At 42.9% G+C, this 25,471-nt stretch overlaps 1 protein-coding gene across 1 annotated transcript in view; it reads left to right on the top strand.

Annotated features, from left to right (window-relative positions):
* Nucleotides 1-23,704, top strand: part of TSPAN8 (tetraspanin 8) — a 41,094-nt gene extending 17,390 nt beyond the window's left edge. Inside the window, exons 2-8 of the mRNA XM_032803824.2 lie at nt 7,036-7,098; nt 10,048-10,176; nt 11,517-11,591; nt 11,684-11,791; nt 17,570-17,719; nt 19,778-19,861; nt 23,651-23,704. Coding sequence (XP_032659715.1) covers nt 7,036-7,098; nt 10,048-10,176; nt 11,517-11,591; nt 11,684-11,791; nt 17,570-17,719; nt 19,778-19,861; nt 23,651-23,704 — 663 coding nt within the window. The remainder of the gene's footprint in view (nt 1-7,035; nt 7,099-10,047; nt 10,177-11,516; nt 11,592-11,683; nt 11,792-17,569; nt 17,720-19,777; nt 19,862-23,650) is intronic.
* Nucleotides 23,705-25,471: the final 1,767 nt, after the last annotated feature.

Here is a 25,471-nt window from a genome sequence, read left to right as displayed (position 1 = left end):
GAGGCTCCTGTATGGTGCAGGTAGTCCGGCGTGGAGCATATAGGCGCATGCCTTCCTTCACCACTTCCGAGGGCTCCGATACGACCAGCAGCTCTTTTACCTCCATCCGAGAGGTCTTCCGCGAGACCTTTCTGGGCTGCCAGTCTTCTACCAAGACCTCCTCCGGACCTGGAAGCTCTTTTCAATGACCAGGTCCATGGCGGTCACCGTGGGGGGCCGACCTCCTTGCGGAGCCTCTGCTACACAATCCCCAGCTTCGTGTGCAGGTGGCGGAGTCCCCCGCGGTGTCCCAGAGGCTGGTCTTGGTGGGAGTCACCAGGGTTGGAGACCTCCTGGATCCCCTGACACTTGCTCAGCGCATGGGGCTCTCCAGACCTCGTACTCCCCGGCGCGTACTTCAGGAGGTGAAAGCCGCTTTACTGCCTGCTGCTCGGGCTTACCTTGACTCGGTCCTGCGAGAGGGCATGCCCCACCCACCCTCCACCCCTGGCCCCGTGGACCTTTTTATAGGGCCCCTGCCCCATGGACCCAATCTGCCCCCTCACCTTTTCACTGCGAGCCAGCTCCACGATCTGCAGCCGGTTCTGTTCCAGGCCGTGCCACGGAAACATCTTTACATGCTCGTGCTCCACACTTTCCACTACCTCACCCTTGCGTCCCGCCCCGATACCAAATGGCGGGACCTCCTGCCACCTCTCGAGGGTGAGATGCCCCGGTGGGCCAGCTTATACTCTGCCCTGGTCCCGAGGCCCACTGGGGCTGTCAGTCGGCAGCTCCTTCATGGGGCCGTGAGCACAGGTGTGTACTTGGCGCGGTTCACCCCATCCCCAACACCTGCCCTTTTTGTGGTGTGAAGGAGACCCTGGCGCACATTTATTTAGAGTGCACCAGGTTGCAGCCCCTGTTCCGGCTCGTCTTGGACCTCCTATTGCATTTTTGGTTGCACTTTTCCCCTCACCTGTTCATCTATGCACTCCCCATCCATGGCCCCACGAAGTCGCAGGATCTCTTTATCAACCTCCTCTTAGCCCTGGCCAAACTAGCCATCTACAATACCAGGGAGAGGAGGTTGGCCGATGGGACTTCCTGCGACTATTTCCGTTCCTCCGTCTGTTCACACATCCAGGCAGAGTTCCTCTGGGCGGCGTCCACTGGCTCCCTTGACGCCTTCAGGAGCAGTGGGTGTTGTCTGGGGTTCTCTGCTTGGTGTCCCCATCAGGTTCCCTTTGTTTAGCCCCGTGACCTCACTCCAGATCCTGTTTTTTCATTAGTTGTCCCATGGAATTACTTGGTTTCCCAGACCTGTGGGTCCTCCCCTTAGGCTGGGGGGAGGTCCTTTAGAAGTGGGCGGTCTTTGCCTGCCCCTCTCCATCCCCCGGATACCAATAGGACCAGACTCCTGTACCCCACTGGCCTGGGTCTGTCACAGTGTCTTATTTTGGCTTTGTCTTGCACTGAGTCTCTTACTTTGGCTTTGGCACACTGACAGGTTGCAATAGTGCATATTAGGGGTAATTATATTGAAGTGGATGGAGTATGTGAGAGAGCAGAATCCAGGCCTGATGTAAAAGAAGAGCAACGTGAAGCCTTCTGAGTGGTTTGAAACAGATCTCCACACTTGTTGTGGCTTTACTTGTTTGCAGACCTGGCAGTTTTTGAAAGGTTCGAGTTCAAATAAAACCAGTCTTCTCATGGCTGAATCTTGTCAACCCTTAGGCAAGAGATGTGACAGGTTGACAAAGGGGACACTGAAACCAGAAGTGGAATTAGTAGCTACACCAAGGGACTTGCCTCAAGGGATCTTTCCCAGTGAAGAGAAGACAAAACTCAAAAGAAACCACAAACAGTAGCTTCTGAAAGTTTTGTGGCTAGCCAGATAGAGTTTGCAAAAGCCTTTGATGCCTTGGGGACACAATAAATAAACTTCTAATGAGCCAGTTCTGGTTTGTGAACTCAGACCTAGCCCAGGCTGATTTTGAGTATGTTTAAAGTTTAAGCTGAACATAGATGTGACCTCAACAGCCATGTAGTTTGGTCCACTGCACTCAAGGCAGGACTATGTAATAACTAGACCATTCCTGACAGGTGTGTCTAATCTGTTTACATTCATTTGTTACCTATTTACATTAATTTACCTATTTACAATTTGTCTAATCTGTTCATCTATTTACATTCATTCTTATGGGGAAATTGGATTCATTTAACATTGTTTCACTTAAAGTAGCATTTTTCAAGAACATAACTACAACTTTAAGCAAGGAGTTACTGTATGCAGTTGATTGTTCTTTCCTAAGTGGAGTACTTTGCATTTGTCCTCATTGAATTTCATCCTATTTGCTTCAGAACATTTCTTCATTTTGTCCAGATCATTTTAAATTTTAATCCTATCCTCCAAAGCACTTGCAACCTCCCTCAGCTTGGTATTGTCTGCACACTTTGGAAGTGTACTCTCTATGCCATTATCTAAATCATTTATGAAAATGTTGAACAAAACTGGACCCAAGACCTATCCCTGCAGGACCCCATATGCCCTTCCAGCTTTACTTTGAACAACTGATTACTCTGGAAATAGTTTTCCAGCCAATTATGCACCCACCTTATAGTAGCTCCATCTAGGCTATATTTTCCTAGTTTGTTTATGAGGTCATGCTAGACAGTATCAAAAGCCTTACTGAAGTCAACATATACCACATCTACTGCTTCCCTCCATCTGCAGGGCTTGTTACTCTGTCAAAGAGAGCTATTAAGTTGGTTTGACATGATTTGTTCTTGACAAATCCATGTTAACTGTTACTTATCATCTTATTATCTTCTAGGTGTTTGCAAACTGATTGCTTGATTATTTGCTCCATTATCTTTCTGGGTACTGAAGTTAAGATGACTAGTCTGTAATCCCCCAAGTTGTCCTTATTCCCATTTTTATAGATTTCATCAGGTCCTGCTAACTTGAAGACACCTAACTTGTCCAAGTAATTTTTAACTTGTGCTTTCCCTATTTCAACCTCAGATCCTACCTCATTTTCACTGGCGTTTACTATGTTAGACATCCAACTGCTGCTAATCTCTTTGGTGAAAACAGAAACAAAAGAGTCATTTTGCATTTGTCCTATGTCCACATTCTATGAAAGCACTCAGAATTCAGCAGAGAGAACAGTAGGTATTACTATAGCTTTTAGCCAGCGTTCCCCAAGCACACTAATCCTGGCACTGTCCAGAAGTGGCCGGAGCACTGGGTCTATTGACATTGCCAAAAATGCCAACAGTCCAACCAACTTGCACTGCCCCCTGCTGTGGGGTTGAAAAATCGAGCTTATAATAGGAAGCTAAGGTAGCATTAGCCTCAGAACAGCTATTGCCACTTGAGTACTTTTAGTATATTGAATTTCAACAAAATCAAGGCAGAGCTTTATTCAGGGCTCCTGTAAGGACATAGGACTGGAAGGGATCTCCTGGGTCATTGAGCCCAATCCCCTGCTATCACAGGCAAGCCTGTCATACAATCCCATTCATAAACTTATCAAGCTTCATCTTAAAACTAGTTAGGTTGTTTGCCTCTGCAACTCCTATTGGCTGTTCCAGAACCTCCTCTGAGGGTTAGAAACCTTCTGATTTCCAGCCTATGCATCCATGCAAAGGAATAAGGGTATGTAAGTCTCCTTCTTGCTTCTTTACCCAGGCTGCCTACAATACATGAAGCAGTGCAGTGAGGAGTGCAATCTCCATGTGACTGCAACTCCCTCACCTACCCATGTGGGTAGGGAGTGGGTGGAGCCCTAGTATTCTAATCAGACATCACAGTCAGCACATCTGCATCAAATGTAGGGCTGGCACAGATTACTGCACTTGCCTTTGAAGGAAGGGGGTGGGGAACCAGGCACCAGACTGTGACTCTGTGAGACACAGTCTGGGCCCTGGTCTGCTTCTAAGGCAGTTCAGCTGCATGGGTGACCCTTGGTCAGGGCTTGTGGCAAAGCCACAATATAGCCTCAGTTATTTGCTTTTACCCATAGAACTGGTTGGAAATTTTCTGATGGCACATTTTTTCATTCAAAAATGCTGATTTGTCAAAAATGGAACATTTTGTCAACATGTATTGATTTTGACAAAATTTCATTTGGAAAAAAAACAAAAAAACCCAGAATGGAGCATTCCAGTAAGATTGAGACATTGTGCTTTGACCCTCTCAGAATGTAATGCTTCATTTTTTTCATTTTGAAACTACTTTTTGTTTTAGATTTTTTAAAAATTGGGTTTTATAGAAGAAAATCTAAATTGGAATGAAATATGTAGACTTTATCAAAGCAAAACATTTTGATTGGCCTGAAACTATTTCTGTGTGTGGTAGGGTGAATTTCATAATTTTACAGGAAACTGCAACAATTTTTAGTTCTCTTTTATTTTGGAAAGGAAACATTTTGAAATTGGAGTTTTCCGGTAAGTGGAAAATCTAGTTCTGGGCCATTATTCATTTTATCATTATTGATATATTTCTCTGGCAGTAATATAGTCATTAATAATATTGTGGGTCAAATTTTGTTCATGAGTTTAGGCAAGGGGTCTGCAACCTCTGGCACGCGGCTTGCCAGGGTAAGCACCCTGGCAGGCTGGGCCAGTTTGTTTACATGCTATGTTGGCCAGTTCGGTGGACCGTGTCTCTCACTGGCTGCAGTTCACCGTTTCAGGCCAATGGGGGTGGCAGGAAGTGGCGCGGGTGAGGGATGTGATGGTTGCAGCTTCCTGCCGCCCCCATTGGTCTGGGATCGCGAATCACAGCCAGTGGGAGCCGCGGTCCACCAAACCTGCCAATGTGGCATGTAAACAAACTGGCCCGGCCCGCCAGAGTGCTTACCCTGGCGAGCCGCGTGCCAGAGGTTCCCGACCCCTGGTTTAGGCCAAATGTACTTTCTTACATGAGAAGTGCCACTGAAGTGAATGTGACTAAAGCCCATAATGTCTGGTACATAGCCAATATTTTACTCAGTGACATAGACCAATGCCTGAACATAGGGTCATATAATACCATCAGTTTTTAAGCCAAAGTCCCCATTAATTTCAATGGAAGTTCTAGTTAAAATTTGATAACATGAGATAGCTGTAGCTAATAATATCCTCTCTTCTTATTGTTTCCCCCTGTTCAGATATAAAAGCCTATAAACAGGCTAAATACTAATGTACTTACAGGACTTTTACTTAGAAGCAGAAAAAAATGTAGTGTTCAGGTTTGAGTATTGGTCATGTTCCACATTAAATAATCTGCTAAAGTCATTATGGGATCTGAGATTGAGTATTATACCAGCCCTTTTAGTGGGTGATGGTTTTTATTAAGGAAAATTGTCTAAAAACCATAAAAATAACAGTTTTACTTCAGAATGTCCAGGAACGGTCACAATCTTACTGAGACGCCTATATCATCATCTCTCTCAAAAATTTAAAGGTCATCTTCTACCACTGTTACTTAAAGTGACCACTAACGGGATACAGCAAGGTAGCACTGAACTTGTGTAAGCGTGGCAGTCTGTCCTTAAATTATTCTTCTTTCTCCTCTCCCCACATCCCCTCCATTCTTTCAAGCCAATACATTCTTTGGATCTGGTTCTCCTCTTTCACTAGTATAACTATCTTTATTTCAGTGGTTCTAATCTGAGTTTCATCAGAGTTAACGAGAGGAGAGTTGGGCCCTTTGCCTGCCTACTAATCCTTCATCCAGTCATTAAGGTCTTCTCTAGGGTGACCAGATATCCCGATTTTATAGGGACAGTCCTGAATTTTGGGTCTTTTTCTTATATAGGCTCCTATTACCCCCCACCCCCTGTCATGCTTTCAACTAGCTGGGCATGTCTCCAGTTGGGTCCCGTATACCCCTGCTTGATATGCAATGCTGATATTATTCTTGGAAATGAGGATCTGCACATGGTTGTTTGTAGTCAACCACTGCAGCTAATAAAAAACATGGGGTGGGTGGGTCACTCAGGGCCAAATTCTGAAATCCTTCTCAGATTTCACTCAGTCACCAGTCAGACTCCCAGGGACATAATTAAAAAAAAACAAACCATGAAATCAGTTCAAGTTTACCTGAATAAAAAGTGAGGGAGGACTTCAATATTTGGTACTTGATCATTAATATTAGGACATATTGGAGCCATGGGAATGTACCTGTCCTGCACCCAGAACTATTTCTCACTTCCTACCAGTCTGTGGAGAGCTGTCTGCAGGGTTGGAACCCATTGGTTTGGATCAAGTATTGGCTAAGCTAAGTGGAAAGAGTGGGTGGGCTAAGGAGAGGGTGGAGGAATGCACACCATCCCTTCTCTGGTCCCGCATTACTTATCTGGAAAAGGCAATGCAGCTTGGGAAGGCTGTAGGCAGAGGGAGTCCCTGGTAGTGCAGTTTCATTAGAGAAATAGTGGCAGGAAACAAAAGGCTGCTGAGGGTAGGGGGTGTCCATGTGGATGACCCTGATATGAGAAATGATCTTTTTTGACAACTCTGGTATACACTGTGTTCTCTAACTATTATAACATTGTACATTTATATACATCCTCATTCCATGGGATCACAAAGTGCCTCCCAAACCATATACATAAATCATCACTGAACTATAGGAACTTCTGGAATTGGAACATCAGGCAGCTGGTGCACAGCATACTGCACCACTCAGGTGAGTGAGGGAAATTCAACTGCCATTTATGAAGTTTTCTGGCTGTGAAGCTGTATCCTGAGCTGTAGGCTGTTGATCTTTTTTTCGCTTTGCTGTATAGATAATTTCAGTATTTCTGCAGGTGCTTAGTGCAGCTGGGGATGTTGAGTGTGTGTACAGGGAGGCAGTGTGACTTAATGGGCAGAAACTCAGCTCTGCTACTGAACTGCTGGGCAAACATGGTCAAAGAACTTCCCCGCTGTCTGCCTTAGTTTCCCCAACTGTAAAATGGGGATAATGATACTGATCTCCTTCGTAAAGCGCTTTGAGTGCTAATGATGGAAAGTGCTATAGATGAGAGCTAGATATTATTATTACTGATGTTTTCCTCCCTGCAGATGTGTGGCTGCATTATTCTGGGGGTCTCTATCTGGATGCGTGTAAGCAAAGCTGCTCAGGAGGTAAATGTATTCTGTCCTACAAAAAAACACTTTTTTTCAGCCTAAAATGATAAAGCATTGGGTCAGCTAATAAACACACATTCATTTTCTACAGTAATTTCCATGAGCTTACTAGCCTTTCCGTGAGGTGACTGGTGTGTGTGTGTAGTAACCAAATTATGGTCTCTAACATTAAATAAGAGGGATCAGTCAGGTGGTCAGATGTAATGAATGGTACAATTGCAGAGGTATGCGTGCAATGAGCTTTTCTTTATGGTACTGCTACTATATATGTTTACAGTGTTGGTGGCAAAGCTGCTTAGATTTCTATTGTGTGACACGATCCTGATCTTGCTCCCATTGAAGTCAAAGGGAATTAGGCCATTGATTTCAATGTGGGAGAGAGATCAGTACCCACATAACAAACAGTCCCCTCAAAAGTCAGTCCAAATTGTTTTAGAAAAAGAAGTAAGTATACTCAGGAACCTTTTTGAATTTTCCAGTGACTTTTCTGCTTTCTAACCCTTCCTCAAAAGTGGAATGTCTAATCCCTGAGCAATTTTAGCCTTTACATGTAAGCAAATATTTTCCTTGTTTCCAGTGGAACTGATAAAATATGAGGCCTGATCCTGTAAACCTTTTTACTGCACAAGTAAGGATTTGCAGTACAGGGCCCTAAGGTAGCAAAATCAAGAAATCCTTATGAAGCCCTTTCCTGCAGAAATCCTGCTGGAGACAAGAGGAGAGGAAAACTGCCCAAGGTCCCCTTCATGGAGTTTATCTGGATCAGTCCATTGGATTTTTACCTACCCCCATCCCTCCTTACAAAATAATCAAGAAGTTCACCTACCATGGTCTAAGGTTCTTGAGGAATCTACCAGAGACCAAGGCCTTCTGTGTGGAGGCCCTTTGCTTCTTCAGTGGTTCTGGGCTCTTCTGCAACCTACTGTCAATGGTCCCTGACAGCAAAGTTCCATTGGAGTCACACTCTAACAGCAACTCTTCCATCTGCCACTGCTCAGGAATCTCCCTTAGTGGGAGGCTGGTTCAACAGCACAGAGGGGCTTAGCGGACTAGTATGCACTCTGAGCTTTTAACATTTACTATATTGATGGGGATGGGGCGGGTGAAACATCCAGCTCCAAACTCTTGAGAAACATAACTCTTTTCTTCAGTGCGTGAATCTGGGCCAGAGAGAGATAAATGGGTTTGAGACTTTGCGAGTAATTTTTTTCTTAAAATGCTTCTTGGCTGATTCCAGAAGTGAAAAAAAAATGGCTATCCATGTTGGAAACAATTTCTCTGACTTCCAGGTTGATTTTATAGGGCTGATTAAAGTGCCAAGACATCTGATTGCCAGTCCGTTGCCACACCATGAGCCAGGGCACTTTTCCCATCAATCAAGAACAATATGTCTTTGATCAACATTTTCACATTTGCAATTTAAAAGAAAAAAAAAAGATGTTGGCGTCCTACCTCTGGTGGCTGGCTGTGTTACAGTCAGTCAATCTCAGAGTCAACTCCCACCTTTGCCAGAGTGTGGACACGAAAGAACACACTGTATATTTGTTATAGAGTCCCCTGGCACAATTAAATATGGCCATATTTTATATAAAGTCATTGGTAGTGGAGAGCTTTGAGCTTCTGTATTTCATAAGAGGATAGAAGACAAGTTCCAGTCTCAGATCTTCCAATCCTCTACAGATGCTCAATGCCACACCTGTCTTACTGACTTTATACAGCACACTTCCCCAAATGGCCTCATATACCTGGGACACCTTAATCACAACTGTGCTGTGCAAGGCCACAAGTCAGGAAAGCACTTCTATTCAGGACAGTATTTAGGTATGTACCTAAGTGCTTTCCTGAATTGGATCCCTAGTTCTAAATAGCTGAACTGCTTCAATTGCTGTCTGCAGAATTAAGAGTTAGAGACCAAATCCTGAAATCCTTACACATCATTTCCAGTCTTCACTCAGGCAAAGTTTCCATTCAAAGTCAATGTGCATTTTGTCTGACTATTTTACTGAGTAACAATTTCAGGATTTGGCTGTAGATGAATACAGCTCTCTAACAGTAAATAGGAGGTTTACTTCAGCTTGGAAAAGTAAAGCACACTGCATTTCTCATATTATACTAGTCTACATGCAGCTTTGCTATTTCCATCAGAAGATATATGTGACAATTTCCAGACGTTACTAATCTTGGCAACAGTGAGAAAAATATTCTTTGAAGGTTTCTCTCAGTTTTGGCCTACAGCCCTTCTCATGCCCAATCAGAACTGAATAAATTGATATTTAATTATATTGAATTATAGGAATTGTTTGCTTAAATATTACACACATCAAAAGACACCATCCCTTAGAGTAATACTGAGGAAACAGTTTCAAACATATAGAAGCCTTGGAAAAATGTATCTGTCCTTGCCCTCTTATATATCCAGTACTATTCTGAATAGTGCTCTCATAGGAAGTGCAACAGAATAAGTGAGTGCATTTCTGGGATTATCATGAAGAACTTTTTTCCCCACAACACTAGATCAATAACAGAACTTTTCCAGGTAATCATTTTTTTCTACATGTAGTAAAAACAAATATTTATTGGCTGAAAATAGAACAAATCATATTTAAGACAAAAGACCTTTGTTTATTCACTAAAGGTGAAATTCACCCCTGTGCAGAGGGCCAGCACAAAGACAATGGACTGCTAATTGCTACTTAATCTCTCAAAATAGTGCTGAAATGAGTCCATAGGCCTTAGGGGTGTCCTATACTCATGAGAGAATGTCATCCTGATTGATTAATCCATACATAACAGTTCTCTATCCTCAACTACAAAGTCACCCTCTTTTCGGGGGCAGGGGTGTGTGTGTGTGTGGAATGGGGAGGGAGAGGTAGATCAGGTTATCTAATAAATTTCTCTTCTAGAAAGGATTTTCTTACAGCTGAGTTTTTGTTTCTCTCTCTACAGGATCTCAATTTAGATAGTAGCCTGTTTTCAGCTGTTGACCTGATGATAGCAGTGGGCTCCATCATTATGGTCCTTGGTTTCCTGGGGTGTTGTGGTGCAATGAAGGAAAGTCAGTGCATGCTGATCTTGGTAGGGTCACAGAAAGAAAAACCTTTGCCTAAAATTTTCAAACTAAAGTTAGGGCTGGTGGAAAAGTTCCTTGCAAATGAGACTGGTTGTAATCTGGGGCAGTTCTGCTTGATCAAATGATTATTTGTATTAACTGTTTGGAACCATTCCACCCAGTGCATGGTGGGATGCTTCTCACTGTCTGACAAAGGCAACTTCCATAAGCAGGGTCTGGAGGGTTTCCAAAAATATTGGGCCATATTGTGACTGCTTAGTGGCCTCCCATGATAGTCCAGTCCCAGTCCAGTCCTTTCATTCTTGGAACCGCTAACTCCCATCAAACCCCAGAAGAAGTTATCCCAAAGGATAGTTTACACAGAGCAGGGCTGGTGTATGGGTATATCTGCCAAGTGTCATGCATCTGGTTTGACACTCAAATCATTTCAGCCATATTGAGATGTCATAGGTTCTGACAGCTGTGGGAATGGGCCTGAAGCTGGTCCTGTCTGCCAGGGCTCTGTGGGCACTCTGCCTCTCCTCGCCCTTCTCCCTTTTCTGGATCCCAGAGGGGAAGGAGGAGTTAGTGGCAACCACGTGGGAACAGAAGGTGAGGGGGACCCAGTACTGGGTCCAGAAAGCCCTTAGCCAGCTCCCAGCTTTCTCCCCAACCAACTCCCACTCAGCTTCCTCCTGCCAGTCTTCTCCCAGATTCCCACAACTGTAACTCCCCCACCCAGTCACCTCAGATAGCCCCTAGGTCACACCGGACTCCCCCCCACCCACAGCTTGCCTTACCCAGCACCAAGCCATCTACCCAGCATCCTTAACCACAGGTGTTAACTACTATGAAGCTATGAAACCGGGAGGGGAGAGAAGCACCAGTGAAAGTATACTCACCACAACTTGAAGATTATGGGATTGGTTTGTCCAAATATGCAAATTAATGCATTACATCATTTGCATAAAATGTCACACATGGAGCTGCACAAAACGTTTATACTGGGGAAGGCAGCGATCTGTACCATGCCAATGGATGGAGCACAATATGCAGTCCCCATGTGAACTTAGCAGTCTTCGGATAGATTATGTCTGCATGAGACATAACAGCTCCCAATGCTCCTCCTGGAACAGTGAAACACGACATCACCCCTTACACTGGTCCAGGGCATTTGTGTACAGAAAAAGGGTAATTTTTATCTCAAACTGAGTTAGGATGGATACGTTGATCAGCTCTAACCAGGATGTAAATTTACTCTACCAAAGTTTCCATTCATGTAAATAATAATTTGACACCAATCTGGAAGAAATGATCTTTTGCTGGTCAAAAGTATTAACTTTTTCCTTCTTTGTTTTCTTGCTAGTTTTTTATTGGACTGCTTTTGATCCTGATTCTTCAGGTCGTAGCAGGTATTTTGGGAGCAGTGTATAAGTCTCAGGTACTGCATGGTTCAATCACATTTGCTGAATTCTTTGCAATATTTTACATACAGTATGAACTATTATAATATAATATCGCTTGGATTTCCAGATAGAAACAACACTTAACAAGACTCTCTTCGAGGAGGCAAAGAAGTTGCAAACCGTCACTCAGGATTCTAAAGTATTTCAAGAGAAGTTTCAGAAGTTTGAGAAAATGGTAATTGAAGGCAGGTTTTATCTGTCTCATCTGTTGCATCTGATACAGAGTTAATCCTTGTTTTATCACTATACTGCCACAAAGTTGAGTATCACCCTTCTGAAAAAGCATAAACTGCCCTAAGTGCAGCTGAAAAACTGTACAGGGGGATTCTAGTCTCTTTCTGTGGCTTGGAGTTCTTTCCTATGATGATTTTCCTGCAGCAACGTTTGTGTCAGAATTGGGGGTAGGGGTTTAGCACAGAGACAACCTGTATCTGTTGATAGTGGGGGTGGGGAGCAGAATGAGGGCAGAGGCTTCAGCAGATGCTACTGAGCATGTAAAGTCCATGTGAGCATGCTCAGTACAAGCCAAGCAGCAAATCTGGGGATATACATGACCCCACTTGCCCTGCCCCACAAGTTGTCTCTGGTTTAGAATATTCACTGGATCCCCCGCTATGCAGTTCCCCATGCCCAGTCCCCCATTCCCTCTGCCCCCCGCCATAGGGTCCAAGCCACTGACTAGGGGCTTACGTATGAGTCATCGCTTAACTTTCTGAAAGTATCTTTCTAGAGGAAGTTTGGCATCTCTGTCTTTATCCCATTGTCTTTATTGTATTATCTAAATACCTGCGTGTTGTTAGATCACTAAGCATTTTTGATACATGAGCATGAAGAAAAGCATCTTTTTTTAGGAATATCATATCTGCTTGTGTAGAAATTCCAACTTTGTTATATTCATTTGTTTTCTCTCAGAACGACTGAGCTATCTTTTAGAAGGTTTTATGGTTGACTCATTTACTACAACTATTTGAACTTCAAAGTTCCATGTAAAGTTTGTAAATCACTTAAGGACCATATACGTTTATAAAGTCTGGATATTATGTATCTAAGATCCATAAATTAAACTATCTGGTTCAAAGAACCTAAGTTTGAGCAATATAAACCAAATAACTTTGGTTCAAAGATTACAAAATCTACCATGTGCCTACAGATACTGTAAATTTCTTAATCCAAACACCCTTACCCAAGAAAATTTGAAGCATCCAGCAGTTCTTGTAAGTAACATAGAAAGCCATGAATAAAAAGCTTTCAAGGTCTTGACCGGCTGCCAAGAGAATTTAAAAGGTCTGCAGACTCACTTATTCCTTGAAAGGTCTCCAGCCCCTTCCTGAGGCCCATGTAAGCTCTGCACTCGTTATACCACTATGGAGCTTACAAGATCACAGATATTATCTATTGAGTTTAGAAGATCCAGAGGTATTGTCTCTCTTTTGCAGGGTTTGCATACTCATTCTGTTGATTTTGTAAGCTTTGTTCTTACTGCTATGGAGAGTACAGCGTCTGCAGCCTATAACCAAATACAGACCATTATAGAGATACCTGACCTAAGCCTCTGAATTTGAGCATATCCAGTCTTTGATTCATAGATTCCAAAGCCAGAAGGGACCATTGTGATTATCAGGTCTCCTGTGTAATACAGGCCATAGAACTTCCCCAAAATAATTCCTAAAACAATCTTGATTTAAAATTGTCAGTGATGAAGAATCCACCATGACCCTTGGTAAATTGTTCCAATGGTTCACCTTCACTGTCAGAAATATATATATATTTCCAGTCTTAATTTGTCTAGCTTCAGCTTCCAGCCACTGGATCATGTTACACCTTTCTCTTCTAGACTGAGGAGCCCATTAGTAAATATTTGTTTCCCATATAGCTTCTTACAAAAGTTATTGTAATCCCGGGATGCATAAACTAGGAATCTCAAGTAGAAAGACAGAAGTTATTTTACCTCTGTATTTGGAACTGGTGTGACCACTGCTAGAATACTGTGCTCAGTTCTTGTGCCCACAATTCAAGAAGAGTATTGATAAAGTGGAGATAGTTCAGAGAGGAACCACAAGAATGAATAATAGTTTAGAAAACACGCCTTATAGTGACAGACTCAGAGAGCTCAATCTATTTAGTTTAACAAAGAGAAGTTTAAGAGGTGACTTGATTACAGTCTAACAGTATCTTGGATTTGGATCCAGATCTAAAATTTGTCACTCTGAATAAAATGAAAGACTAAATTCCTAGATTCAAACACTGCTCAAAGTCAGGGAAAGTCAGACAAAGAACCAAACTTTGCATCTTGGAGCTGTCTCTACTGAGCATTCTGAAAATCTCATATAATGCTAGGTTTGTTGACTGCTGTGTCAGTGGACCTTATCTTCTCTGGAGAAAACAGACCTGATTCACAGCTATGATTCTTGATTCACAGCAATGGGGACATGAGGGATACAATTTGAACCCTCTGTGCTCAAATGGAGATTCATCCCTAGGCTAGATTGTGATTCTGTCACCACCTTCTATCTTTAAACTCTATCTTAGAACTTTTATTGGAACTTACCTGCGTAAGGACGCAGTAACGAATAAAAGACTTTAGAATTTGGCCAGAGCTGGGCATAAAATATAAATAACAGTTTCATTTTCTTCTTAAAAATACTAAAGAAATTCTCAGTATAAAAAGTGCCTCACCTGCTTAAAGACTTTGGTTACTCTCTATAGGTGAAGCACTTATCTGTAGCGTCTGTGTTAGTTTAGACTGGCAATGATTGTTCAGTTTCTCATCTAAGTGATGCCTGAAATGTCTCAGTATTTTTCTCTACCTTCAGAAAAACTTCCTTTCCAACACAAACATGATACAGGAGGATGGAATTTAAAGTACTTTGTTTTAGCTAAAATGTTTTTATTTCTTCTAAATACTCAGTGAAAGAAGGAACTTGTAAAGGGGTCCTTAGTGAGCCAAGGAGCTTACTGGTTAGCACTTACTCGGTCATGCAGGAGTGGTAGGAGAGCCCAAGCCCACCCACTACACTGGGCTCTGACCCAGGGTCCTAGGAGCAGGGATGCTGGAACTAGGGGACGGGCAAGGGGACCATGGCCTCCCAATTTTTAACATGGATATAGTTTGGAGGTTGCATTGCCTCCCCAAAACTGCAAGCCTTGGGCAGGCACGGAGTGGTGGCAGCAGGGGCTGAGCTTCCTGGTGCGGGGAGCTGATAAGGTGATCATCTCCCCTGCCGCCAAGCACAGCCCCTGCCAGAGGCACCAGCCTCTTCCCGGAGGGGATGGGGTTGAGGGGGTGCTCCCTTGCCAAGAAGCCCCACCCACTGCTCCTCCTCTTCCCCCTGAGGCCCTGCCCCCTGACCAGGCCAGAACAGAGCTGGGTCGTGATCAGAGCTGCCCAGGGAACCCAAGCTGCTGTGGGGAACCCCAAACCTTTCAGCTGCCATGAGCGGAGTGCCTGAGGGGGCAGGGACATGGGCTGGGGGATGCTTTCAGGCACCCTGACCACCACCCACAGCAGGTGGAGGGTCTGGGGCTTCTCACAGTAGCCCGGTCTCCCTGGGCAGCTCTTACCACAACCTGGCTCCAGCTTCTAGCCTGGCCATGGAGTCGTGCCTCAGAGGGAAAGAGGAGGAGCAGGGTTGGGCCACACGGGAAGAGGAGGAAAGAGGGAAGGGGCTTATGGCCTTCCCACTTATACTGAGGTTCTGGCTCTGTTGCCTAGGAGGGTCACCAGCATTGGGCCTCTGGGAGGGGCCCTTCCCTGGGTCTCTTCCTAACACAGTTTCCTTCCCTCAGCTTCTGATCCCAGATAAGGGGAAAAGAAAAAAGAAACCAAAAATGACCAGCGCCGGCTGAGCTGTGCATACAGCACTGTGCCTTCAGAGAGGCCTCTCCAGCCGCTTTTTTGCAGGATCCTTCAGGGCAGATGTGCATTCTTCCTCAGCCTCCCCTTTCTGAGCTGGGTTGCTCCCTTTTCAACCCTGTCTCCAGTTGGAGCATGCTCTGCACAATTGGAAGGGTGGGGCTACCTGGACCCAATCTAGTCCTTTAACCTCTTCCGTCTCAGTGTGGGGTTTGTATACCCCATCACAGAGCTACGTATCACACACCATTTTACAAGTGTTAATTGAAATTTGATATCTTATTTAAAATAAATGATGATGGATCCAAGTGATGCTGGAATGACGACATAATGGGTTTATGGGAGAAAGCAAACGTTGTATAAAGACTTTATTAAGGAGGATTCAGAACAAAGAACGATAACATTATAACAAGCTCTGCTAAACCTAACCCTCCCTTCCTTCCTCAGTCTGAGGTCTTCACTTTACAGGTCTCTAATGAAGCAATAACTCAGAGCTGGCAGACTCCTGTGTCAAGGGAGAGACCACGCCCAGCATTAAAAGCCTTTCTATCTAAGAGAAGCTTTTTCTCTATCTGGCTGCACTCCCCATTCAAACCAGCTATGGCAGCAACCTAGATATGCAATCTGTATAATCTTTTCAGCACTCAAAGAATGACAGATACTATTTTGCCATGACAAATGTCACCCAATGAGCACCACCAGTGAGATAAGATGCTTTAAAAGAGAGCTGATGGCCATTGGTTCCAAGCTGAAGATATTTTGAAGGAAAGTTGTTACTCCAACCTTTACTATTTTAAAATCAGCCATCAGTTTGTAGTGGGAAATTTACTTGTGGGATAAGGGAGTCTGTCAGGGACTATGTAAGTCATAAAGAAAAATGAGCATATCTTATGGAACATTCACTATGTGTTGCTTATTTGAAATATTTTCTCCCTTATTAGAAAGTCATGTAATGCTATATTTTATTGTAAAAGAGAGAGAAATAAAACAGGATAAAAAGAGAGGTTCTTTCTGTGGGTTTATGTCCAGACTCATATCCATGAATGTCTAGCACCAAAAGGTGGAACATTCAAGATGCGTCTGATCCTGAAAGGTGCCTTCTGAGAAGTGCAGAATGTTCACAACTCCCATTTGCATAAGGGGACAGGCCATTCACTACAGAGCAGCTAGTGCTCAGAATCATTCATTCTTATTATGCCTGGGTGTGCATTGCCTGGTCCATATGAGCACATGACTTTAGGGGATGAGCTTAGAGACTCTTCTTCTGAACACTGCCAGGAATGCTAGAGGAATGGTAGCCAGACATTTAGACAGCTTGTGCTGCCTGGTCCTATTGCTCACCCAACCCATTGCTTATGATATCATAGACAGCCCCCAGGAGGGGTGAGGAGTCTCTCTGGAAAAAGTAGAGGAAGAGCCATAGTGGCTCTGTTTTTTAGTAAATGATTGTTTTATGATGTCACATGCATGTCTACAAGATGAGTGGTTCCAGCTGCCCTTTAAAACAGAGAAGAGCTAAAACCCGAACTTTGTGATGCTCTACCTCCACCCCTGCACTTTGATGGTTTGGATAAAATAGAACCTGAACCAAAACCACACCTCGTTTAGGATTTTAAACCAAAAACAAATCCCTAGCCTCTCTGGCTCATGGCTAGGTTCATGGGATACCCATCCATTAAGGTAGTTATTTTTCTAGCTATCACATTTTATATGCCTGTATTATTTTTTTCCAGGTTGGCTTTTTTTCACATGTGAAATACTTTGGCTATGTCTAACATACAAATATAAAATGCAGGGAAAAAGCATAATTCTGAAAACATCCAACGTTGTTACATGCTATGTCGTGACACATGGAGTCATTAATCCAAAGCCATGTTACCGATTCTTTCTTATTGTGTATTGGAAATCTGTTCTTCTTTATTTATTGACTACAATTCACCTGCCATTCTAATTATTGATAGAAGACACTGATACATGTACACAAAGGGCCTCTTAGATATGCAATGTCTTGGTAAGGTTTGCAAGAGTGAAATAGATTTATGTGACTTGTTTTCAGTCACCATTCTTCCCTTTCACCCCTCCATTTCTCCTCTTTTACAGAATCAGTGCTGTGGTTTGGTGAAGGGATCTGAAGACTGGGGGAGCAATTTTAATTCTCCTTATGGTAATTTTAAGATCTGTGAGTGTGCAGAGAAAGACCAAAATACAGATCTCTGCATCTTTTATTCTAACAGATACATTTATAAAAAGGTAAGTACAATTTTTACATATTGCACTTTCCAAAAAGAGGTTTAGAGCGAGGTTCTGTCTGCTTTGCATAGTCATTAAAGAGCCCCTGATACTTTTGAAAAGGAAAAAGGTTTGTCCTGTTTTCTTTAGTTAAATTTTCCTCTCCTCCAGCAGTTGTGAAGTGCAGAATGCTTGTTGGCTGCTGCCTACTCCCCCTGCCATGCCTGCCTTTCTACAGTGCCCTAAGGACCTCTGCAGCCTGTCTGGGTTCCCAGCTTGTGGTCACCAGTGAAGATTCTGAGTGACAGGAGGCCTTAGTGACAGCTCCATATTGCTATGGGGATTACTCACCTCCTCTCTCACCTCAGGCTCCAGATTCCACACAATAAGATAACTACATTGTCAGACATGTTTGCCCAGGATTTGACCCATAGCTTTTAAAGTACTTAAGAATATTTCAGGATAAAAGGCTTCAATGTAAGAGATTGTTAATCTCTTTTAAAAAGGTTCACGCTCAGTTATAAAATCCGCTGGAAGGAAATGCTGCACGTTTTCTGACAGCACACTTGAGGGGCCATTTTCCCCAGCTGTACCCCTTGGAAAAGCTTTCAGCATTTAATTATAACAGTAAGACAGAGTGCATGATGACAGGCAGCAAAGAGAGATTCAGACAAAAATTTGAGGGTGGGAGAAGTGAACTCAATTCATCTATTTCAAAATTTAGCTGTCTCATTACATGGAAATTAGAACTCTGCAAATCCCGAGGAAAATAGTGAAAACATGCATAAAATGTCTGCATTTTTAGAAAGTTAGTGGTACAACATGTCTGGTTTTGCCATTATCTACATCCACTATATAGCCGATTTCTATAAATATCAAATTTGGGGGCTAGATTTTTATAAATATTGAAGTTCATTGCTAGATTCTGCCATCCTTATTTATGCTGAGTACTAATTCATTCTTCGAGTCACTGAAGGAAAGCTGCTTGTGAATAAGGGTATATTCAGCAGGTGTGTAGGGTGGCAGAGTCAAGTCCTAACATTCAGAAATATGAAATGGTATGTTCCTCTTTGGCCAAAGTTCAGCCAGGGTCTAAATGGACCCAGAGAACACAAGCATAGATGAATTATTGTGGGTGCAAGACAAATTCCCTGTGCAAACCACCAAATTTTATGGGCAAGAGCGGATATTGGCAGGATCCTTGTGAAACAAACCCACCATTTTGAGACTTGCTGCAATAGTGAGTGAGAGCTAAATTTAAAGCCTTTTTGAGCGAAAGATAAACATGTTTATCACTGGGGAGAAAATAAGGTGAAAGAAAGTCCATCCACGTCGGGCAGGGAACAGTGGTGGTGGTGGAGGGTCCCTGTAGTTTTGATGGCTGTGGGCCTCACTTGGTCTTCACCATGGTTTGCAAGAGCAGTTAGTCACCGACTTGAGCAAATGTAGTCATGATAAGAACAGGCATATGTACATTTATAAAAAAGTACAGAGAGGCTCCAACTGGAATTCCAGATCTGAATTGCTCACTCCATCCCACTTCCAGCCTGACCCCCTCGAACATCTGAGAAAGTTTGGATTTAAATGTGGTTCCATGTCCAGTCATCCTGCTCTGAGCCCGTAATAAACCTGACCTGCAACAACAAATGCAAATATCAGTGTAATAGGAAAGTGAGTTACTTCCAGACCCAAACTTCACAGCTTTGGCCCCTCTCTAATTAAAATGGATTAGACAGAGAAAATAAGAATAAATGATATTTTTACTTCATTTTGCATGTGGCAGTATCACAAACCCTAGACACTGAAGCAGTGTCTTTATTCTGAAACTTTACCCTACATGTATATTTGGATACTAGATTCATATTTGGGAAGACAAAGAGCAGATATTCCTCCCAGAGCACAGGATGGTTACAGATGGACTCTTTGTCATTGTAACAAACCAGAGCAAATTAAAACAGCTTCTCTTGCACATGGTGGACTACCTTTTTGGCCAGTGCTATCCCATGCAGCCAATGATTTTAGAGGCTGTATTCCTAAAGATCTTCTATTACTCATAATTAATCTTTTCTTTTCTTTCAGCCATGTAGCGTTGTGGTAATTGATTTCTTCAAACACCATATGGTCATACTCATGGGGATCGCATTTGGACTGGCATTTATTGAGGTATAAATCATTAAAATATTTACTAGATGACAAGCAAAGTGTTGCATTTGAAAGTATGCTGGGACTGGGATTAAAATACCTGGATTACTCTACTATGAGGCAACAGTGAATTGGCTTTAATCTCATCCCTAATTGTACCATCATTTAGTATTTAGGTATATTGCAGTAAGGCTTAAGACCTCAGGATCAGGACCCTACCGTGGTGGGTACTGTACAAACAGGTTGTATGACCCACTTCCTGCAAAGAATTTACAGCCTAAGGGCTAAATCGTAACTTTACAATTGGCCCTGAGCAAAAGCTGATACTTAGCTGCATAACCCCAGCAGCATATTGGGGAGAGTCACAGTCCTCTCCCTATTCCCCCCACTTGCTGGGAGGAGAATAGTTTACTTACTGTGCATCTGGCCAATTACTGGCAGTTACTGGTTTCGAACCACAACAGGAGTGAGGCTCTGGAACAGCCTCCCACTAGAGGTATGGGGCCAAACAAGATAACTTTAAAATGGAGTCTGAATGGGATGATATGATAGAGTTGCCTGCAATAGCAAATAAGTGGACTTGATGAACCAGGAGGTTCCTTCCAGTCCTATGTATGCTGTCTGGCAGTGAAGTGGCAGAATGAGACATTCTCCTGCCACCCCTTCCTTTCCTACTCACTTGCTCACGGTGGGTAGATCTACAGAGTAGCCCCATCATAGAGTTTTTTGGGTTTTTTTTATATTTTTCTTTTCTCACTTTCATGTGTGTTTTTATTTACTGGTTCTTGTCAGCAGCAGAAACAGAAGGGCCAAAAAACCCCAAACAGATGCTATTCTTGTTCTATTTCTGGCTCAACTAGATAGAGGAAATGGTAGAAATTTCACAAGAGAATCCATCCTTACGGGATTTCCAGCTGAGCTGGAAGTTGGTCTGAACTTTGGGATGCTCATCTGAACCAGACTGTCACCCCGAACCCTCTCAATTTCAGCTATTACTACTTGCTGGAACCTGAAATTCAGCCTTTTTTAAAAAATAGCTTTAATGGGCCCTGATTTAAAGTCCACTGAAGTCAACAGACCTTCCAAAGGGCTTTGGATCAGGTCCAAAAAAAGTTATTGACCTTGTCTTTCTAAATACATTGATTTAAGAAAGCTTTGTATTGTCAAGAGTTCAGGCCAGCTACATTAATCTCAATTGTAACTAAGCTGCAGTCCTCACATAATAGAGAGATTATGATGTGGAATTATTGTTCTGAGGACACAGTTCCCCCGTAGAGGAAATTTAAACAGGTAAAGAGCAGAATATACAATTGGAATGTTTGGGCTACTTATTTCAATTGTTCCTTCATTTACTGAACAATGATACAATACATTTTCTCTAAAGGAATGAGGGGGGAAAAGTGATGTTATCTAGTTAACCACCTGCCTAATGTTAGGTTCTGTCTATGCCTAAGAAACAGGGGATTTAATTGCTTTGTCTTATTCCATTATTTTACATTTTTTGTATTACTTCTTTGTAGTTACCGCCCCCCTGAAATTAGATGCTTGAGGATGACAAAGAGCATTTTGCATGTGCTGAATCCATAATTCAGTCTGAAAAGGTTTTTAAATTATAGCATTGCTTTGGCAGAGAATTATTCTCCCTGACCTAATAGTGGGCAGGAGCCCCAGCCTACAAAATCCATGTCCAGGAAAGTAATAGTAAGCAGGAAAGACTCAGTATGGCTGAAGCGCTTGATACGACTTGCAACTAACCTCTTACTTAACATTTCACATAAGGCTGTGTACTCACCATGCATAGCACACCTTTGTGTCAGGGTGCAATGCTGCACGGGATCCTCGTTTCCAGCACTGCCTCCTGACCATCTGCCTCGCACTGGCTCTTCCATGCCTCAGCCCTCCAGCCAAGTCACATAAAGTTCAAATATCCTCCAGGGTAACCAAAAGGTCCAAATGAAAATCCAAATATCTGAATAATTCTTCTGTCCTCTTGGACAACTGAAGTCTTCTGCGGCGTGTAGAACCCTACCTCAGAGCTACTCAACCACAGAAGCCTACTCTGTGGGTTTGTCTCCATAGGAGAGTCTTCTCTCTTGTATGGTCTCTCCCTGGACCTTGTCCCCTCTCCAGGTCCTGCCCCCAACAGGGATCAATTCTATCACTGTGGCTTTCCTCAGTCTACATGACCGAACCCCTTCCCATAGAGAGTGGGAACTCCATACCTCCTCTCTTCTGGGCCTTCTCCACTCAGCTGTGTTTAATTAATCCTCTGCAGGATTAATGGGGGTCAGTCACTTTCACTCCATTACATCCAGTTGGTATCACTAATTGCCCCTCCGTGGCTAGAACAGGGGCAAGGGCGAGAGTAACTGCTAGGTCAGAAGCCAGCTGACAGTCTGCCACTGTTCTCCATTTGGGCTTTGTTTGTTGCTGCTGTCTCTCTTGATCATGAGGGGACTAAAAAACAAACAAACAAAAATCCAAGGGAAAGATCCATCGCTCCATTGATGTCACCAAATCTATGACATTTTATACCCACTGAAGTTCTGCCATGACATGTCAAATGATAGCCATTAAAAGAGCACTTGCTTAACCACCCTCCCCCCCCCAAAACAACCCCCAATCAAATTCAACAAGTGCTTTTCCAAAGCTTCTCCTTGTCTCTTCTTTTTGCTATTGGCACACTGAAACATTTACTCACTGTGATATTTGTATAAATTAGACCATAATCTCCTTGAATTGGGGATGTTGGACCAAAGTCAACACAGGCACAAGTGAATATGCCTATGTGGTTTATACTAGCCACTAATGAATTTGTCTCCTTGTCCGGCTTTAGATCTGTATATTCTCTATGTTCTCCATTGTAAATTTCTTGAAAAAGTTAAACACTGTTGTTTAGTTGCTTCATAAATGAGTATTTGGATCTTTCCTCTTTTTACTTAACACATAAAGGGCATAAGGGCATTAAGGGCATAAGGGATCTTTATGATCATCTAATTGGTTCTCAACCTATTTACACAACCTTCGTGTTATGTGGGCTCCATCAAATATTATCTCTATGACCCTGAGAATATCACATCGGCCGCAGCTCTGTGCTGACTGGGCTGCAAGAGGCCTACAGCCCGCAGGTTGAGAACCATTGAATAATCTGACCTCCTGCATAATCTTAGCCACAGAATTTCACCCAATAATTCCCGCAACAAAACTGCGCCTTAGTCAGATTTCATTTCATTCAGCTAGTTCTTTAATAGATGCAACATTTCTGGCCTGATCAGACTATTGGTAAATTTAAAATATTTGTAATGTGACTATTTAGCACCCAAAATGATAGGGGTGTTTGAGTACATATGTATATAATGTGTGTGTATAGATATAATATAAAAGCTAGTGAAACACACAAAAGGTAAAAATAGAAAAGATAAAAGATGTCAAAGAAACTAAAATCTTGATATACTACAGAGTCTGAGAAGTTATTCCAGAAGTTTAGAAAATAAAAATGAATAGCTGTGTTTAAAAAGCCCACGTCTGAAGAAGGGTCCCCCATCAACACGGGCCATCATCTTTTTTAAACAAAGTTTGTCTTCCATCTTCTCTGCAATCTTACCTGTGGTACATACTGATTTCATTAAAATCCCAATACTCTAGAGTCATGCTTCTAGTGAGAGTCATTGGAAAAAATCTACTCCACCACAGATTTAGTCTGCATGTAAATCCAAGACATTTGCAAACAAAATATTCTCACTGTGTATCAATTCTATGCAGGGATTTCCAGGACTGCCAAGTAATACCATAAATGTCTTTGTTTTCCAGATTGTTGGTTTGGGGTTTTCGATGAGCCTGTACTGTCAGATCCAGAGAAAATGAAACAATGGAAATGTCCTCAGCCAAATCAAAACTTGTATATATAGATAGGTATTTGGCTTGCCTCATTTAAATAAATACATGCATGTCACAAGCAGCTGTTTTGATAAAAGCAGCAGCCCTGATGAATACAGATTCTTCGTGTAAAATGATCTCCTTAAAATTAATGAGATTAATGATGTGAATATGGATTTTTATTTGCAATAAATGTCTTTACAACTTTGATGAGCTCATTTGTGTGTAGATTTCTTTGAGTGATGTTGAAATTTTTCATTTATCAGACAATGTGTCTGCACAGTCTTGCGCTAATCACAGCAGAGTCCTCGGAAAAATCTGCAAATGACATTGTAATGGTTTGCTGATGCTGAGAATCACACGATTCCAGGAAGTATTGCTTGTGGGGCAGTGTTTCTTTTATAACTAGTATCACAGGTCAATTTGACACCACGTAAGGTATTATGGAGAAAGTTTTGTCATTTTGGGGATTCTCAATTTTTTCTCAAATAGGAAGTATATATCTCCTTAGGAATGTTTAAATTAGCACCTTGGCATGTAACATGGACAATGAGAGATCTCAGGGCTGTTTTCCCAAATGAGAAGTTGGATTTAGGGACAAGTATTTTCCAAGTCTGCATAAAGGGTGATATCCTGGTGCCTATTGAAATCAATGGCAAAACTTGCATTGACTTCAGGTGGCCAGGATTTCATTTACAGTGTCTAAGCAAGGCAGCTAGTTCTGCAGAAGCAGGCTGGCAAGAGAAAAATGGGAAAAGATACATTCATTCAGACAGAACACATTACGTGAATATACTTGGCATTAAGTGCTAGTTTTATAAGGTTATTTAGGTACTTAGAGATGCTGATAGGCTCCCTGTGGGATTCTAAAAAGCACCTTGAAATTAATGGGAGTGCTAGAGATTGGGCTATAGGCAGTCTGGCCTGCTGGTTAAAGAGAGAGTTTGGTCTACCAGTTAGAGCTGGGTCCAGGGTGAGCAGAGTCCAGGAACAAGCCCAGGGTCAGGGCTGGAGGGACAGAAGCCAAATGCCAGAGCTGAGGGCAATCAGAGTCGTGGGTCATCAGCTCTGGAGAGGCAGGAACTGAAGGGGAATCAGAACTGATGCAGGTTAGGATCAGGGACTGGAAATCTGCTGCTACAGGGATTGGAATGGTACAATAGACATTGAGCAGCAAGGAAGCTTCAGCTGCTGCTGTGCTTAAAGCCAGCCTGCTGCCCTTCCTACCCGTCAGATCATGCAATCAACCAGGTAATGTATGCAGACCAGCTACGCTTGTTGGATTGCCAGGAGACTGACTCTGCTGCAGCCCTCATCCCAACAGTATCCCCCAGCTAGAGGCCTTGGGGCCTGTTTTCTTTGAGTAGATGCAGTGAAAAGTGAGCAGGAGGTCAAAGTTATGGATGTGTTCTGTGGGTTCCCACGAGCATTCATCAGGGCCATATCACTTCCAGTCAATTAAGTATTGGCGCCTTCCCTGTAGTCAGCGAGAGTCCAGAATTTGTTGAACCACATGTTCTTCCTGACCCTGAATGGTTATTGGTAGAGGCAGGGAAGTGGTGCCATGTGGGAAGATATTTTTGGTATGTGACTTTAACAGGGAGATCTGGAATATGAGATGGACCTTAAGAGATTCTGGTAACTGTAGCCTGAAGGTTACTATATTAATCCGTTCTGTAATCTGAAAGGCCCCTATGTACTGGTGATCCAGCTTTGCAGAAGGGTGAGTAGATCTAAGGTTCTGGGTGGGCAGCC

This window comes from Chelonoidis abingdonii, chromosome 1, assembly GCF_003597395.2.
Source record: "Chelonoidis abingdonii isolate Lonesome George chromosome 1, CheloAbing_2.0, whole genome shotgun sequence".
NCBI classification, from domain to species: domain Eukaryota; kingdom Metazoa; phylum Chordata; order Testudines; family Testudinidae; genus Chelonoidis; species Chelonoidis abingdonii.
Note: the sequence above shows the minus strand (reverse complement) of the source record. Positions and strands in the feature narration are given on the sequence as shown.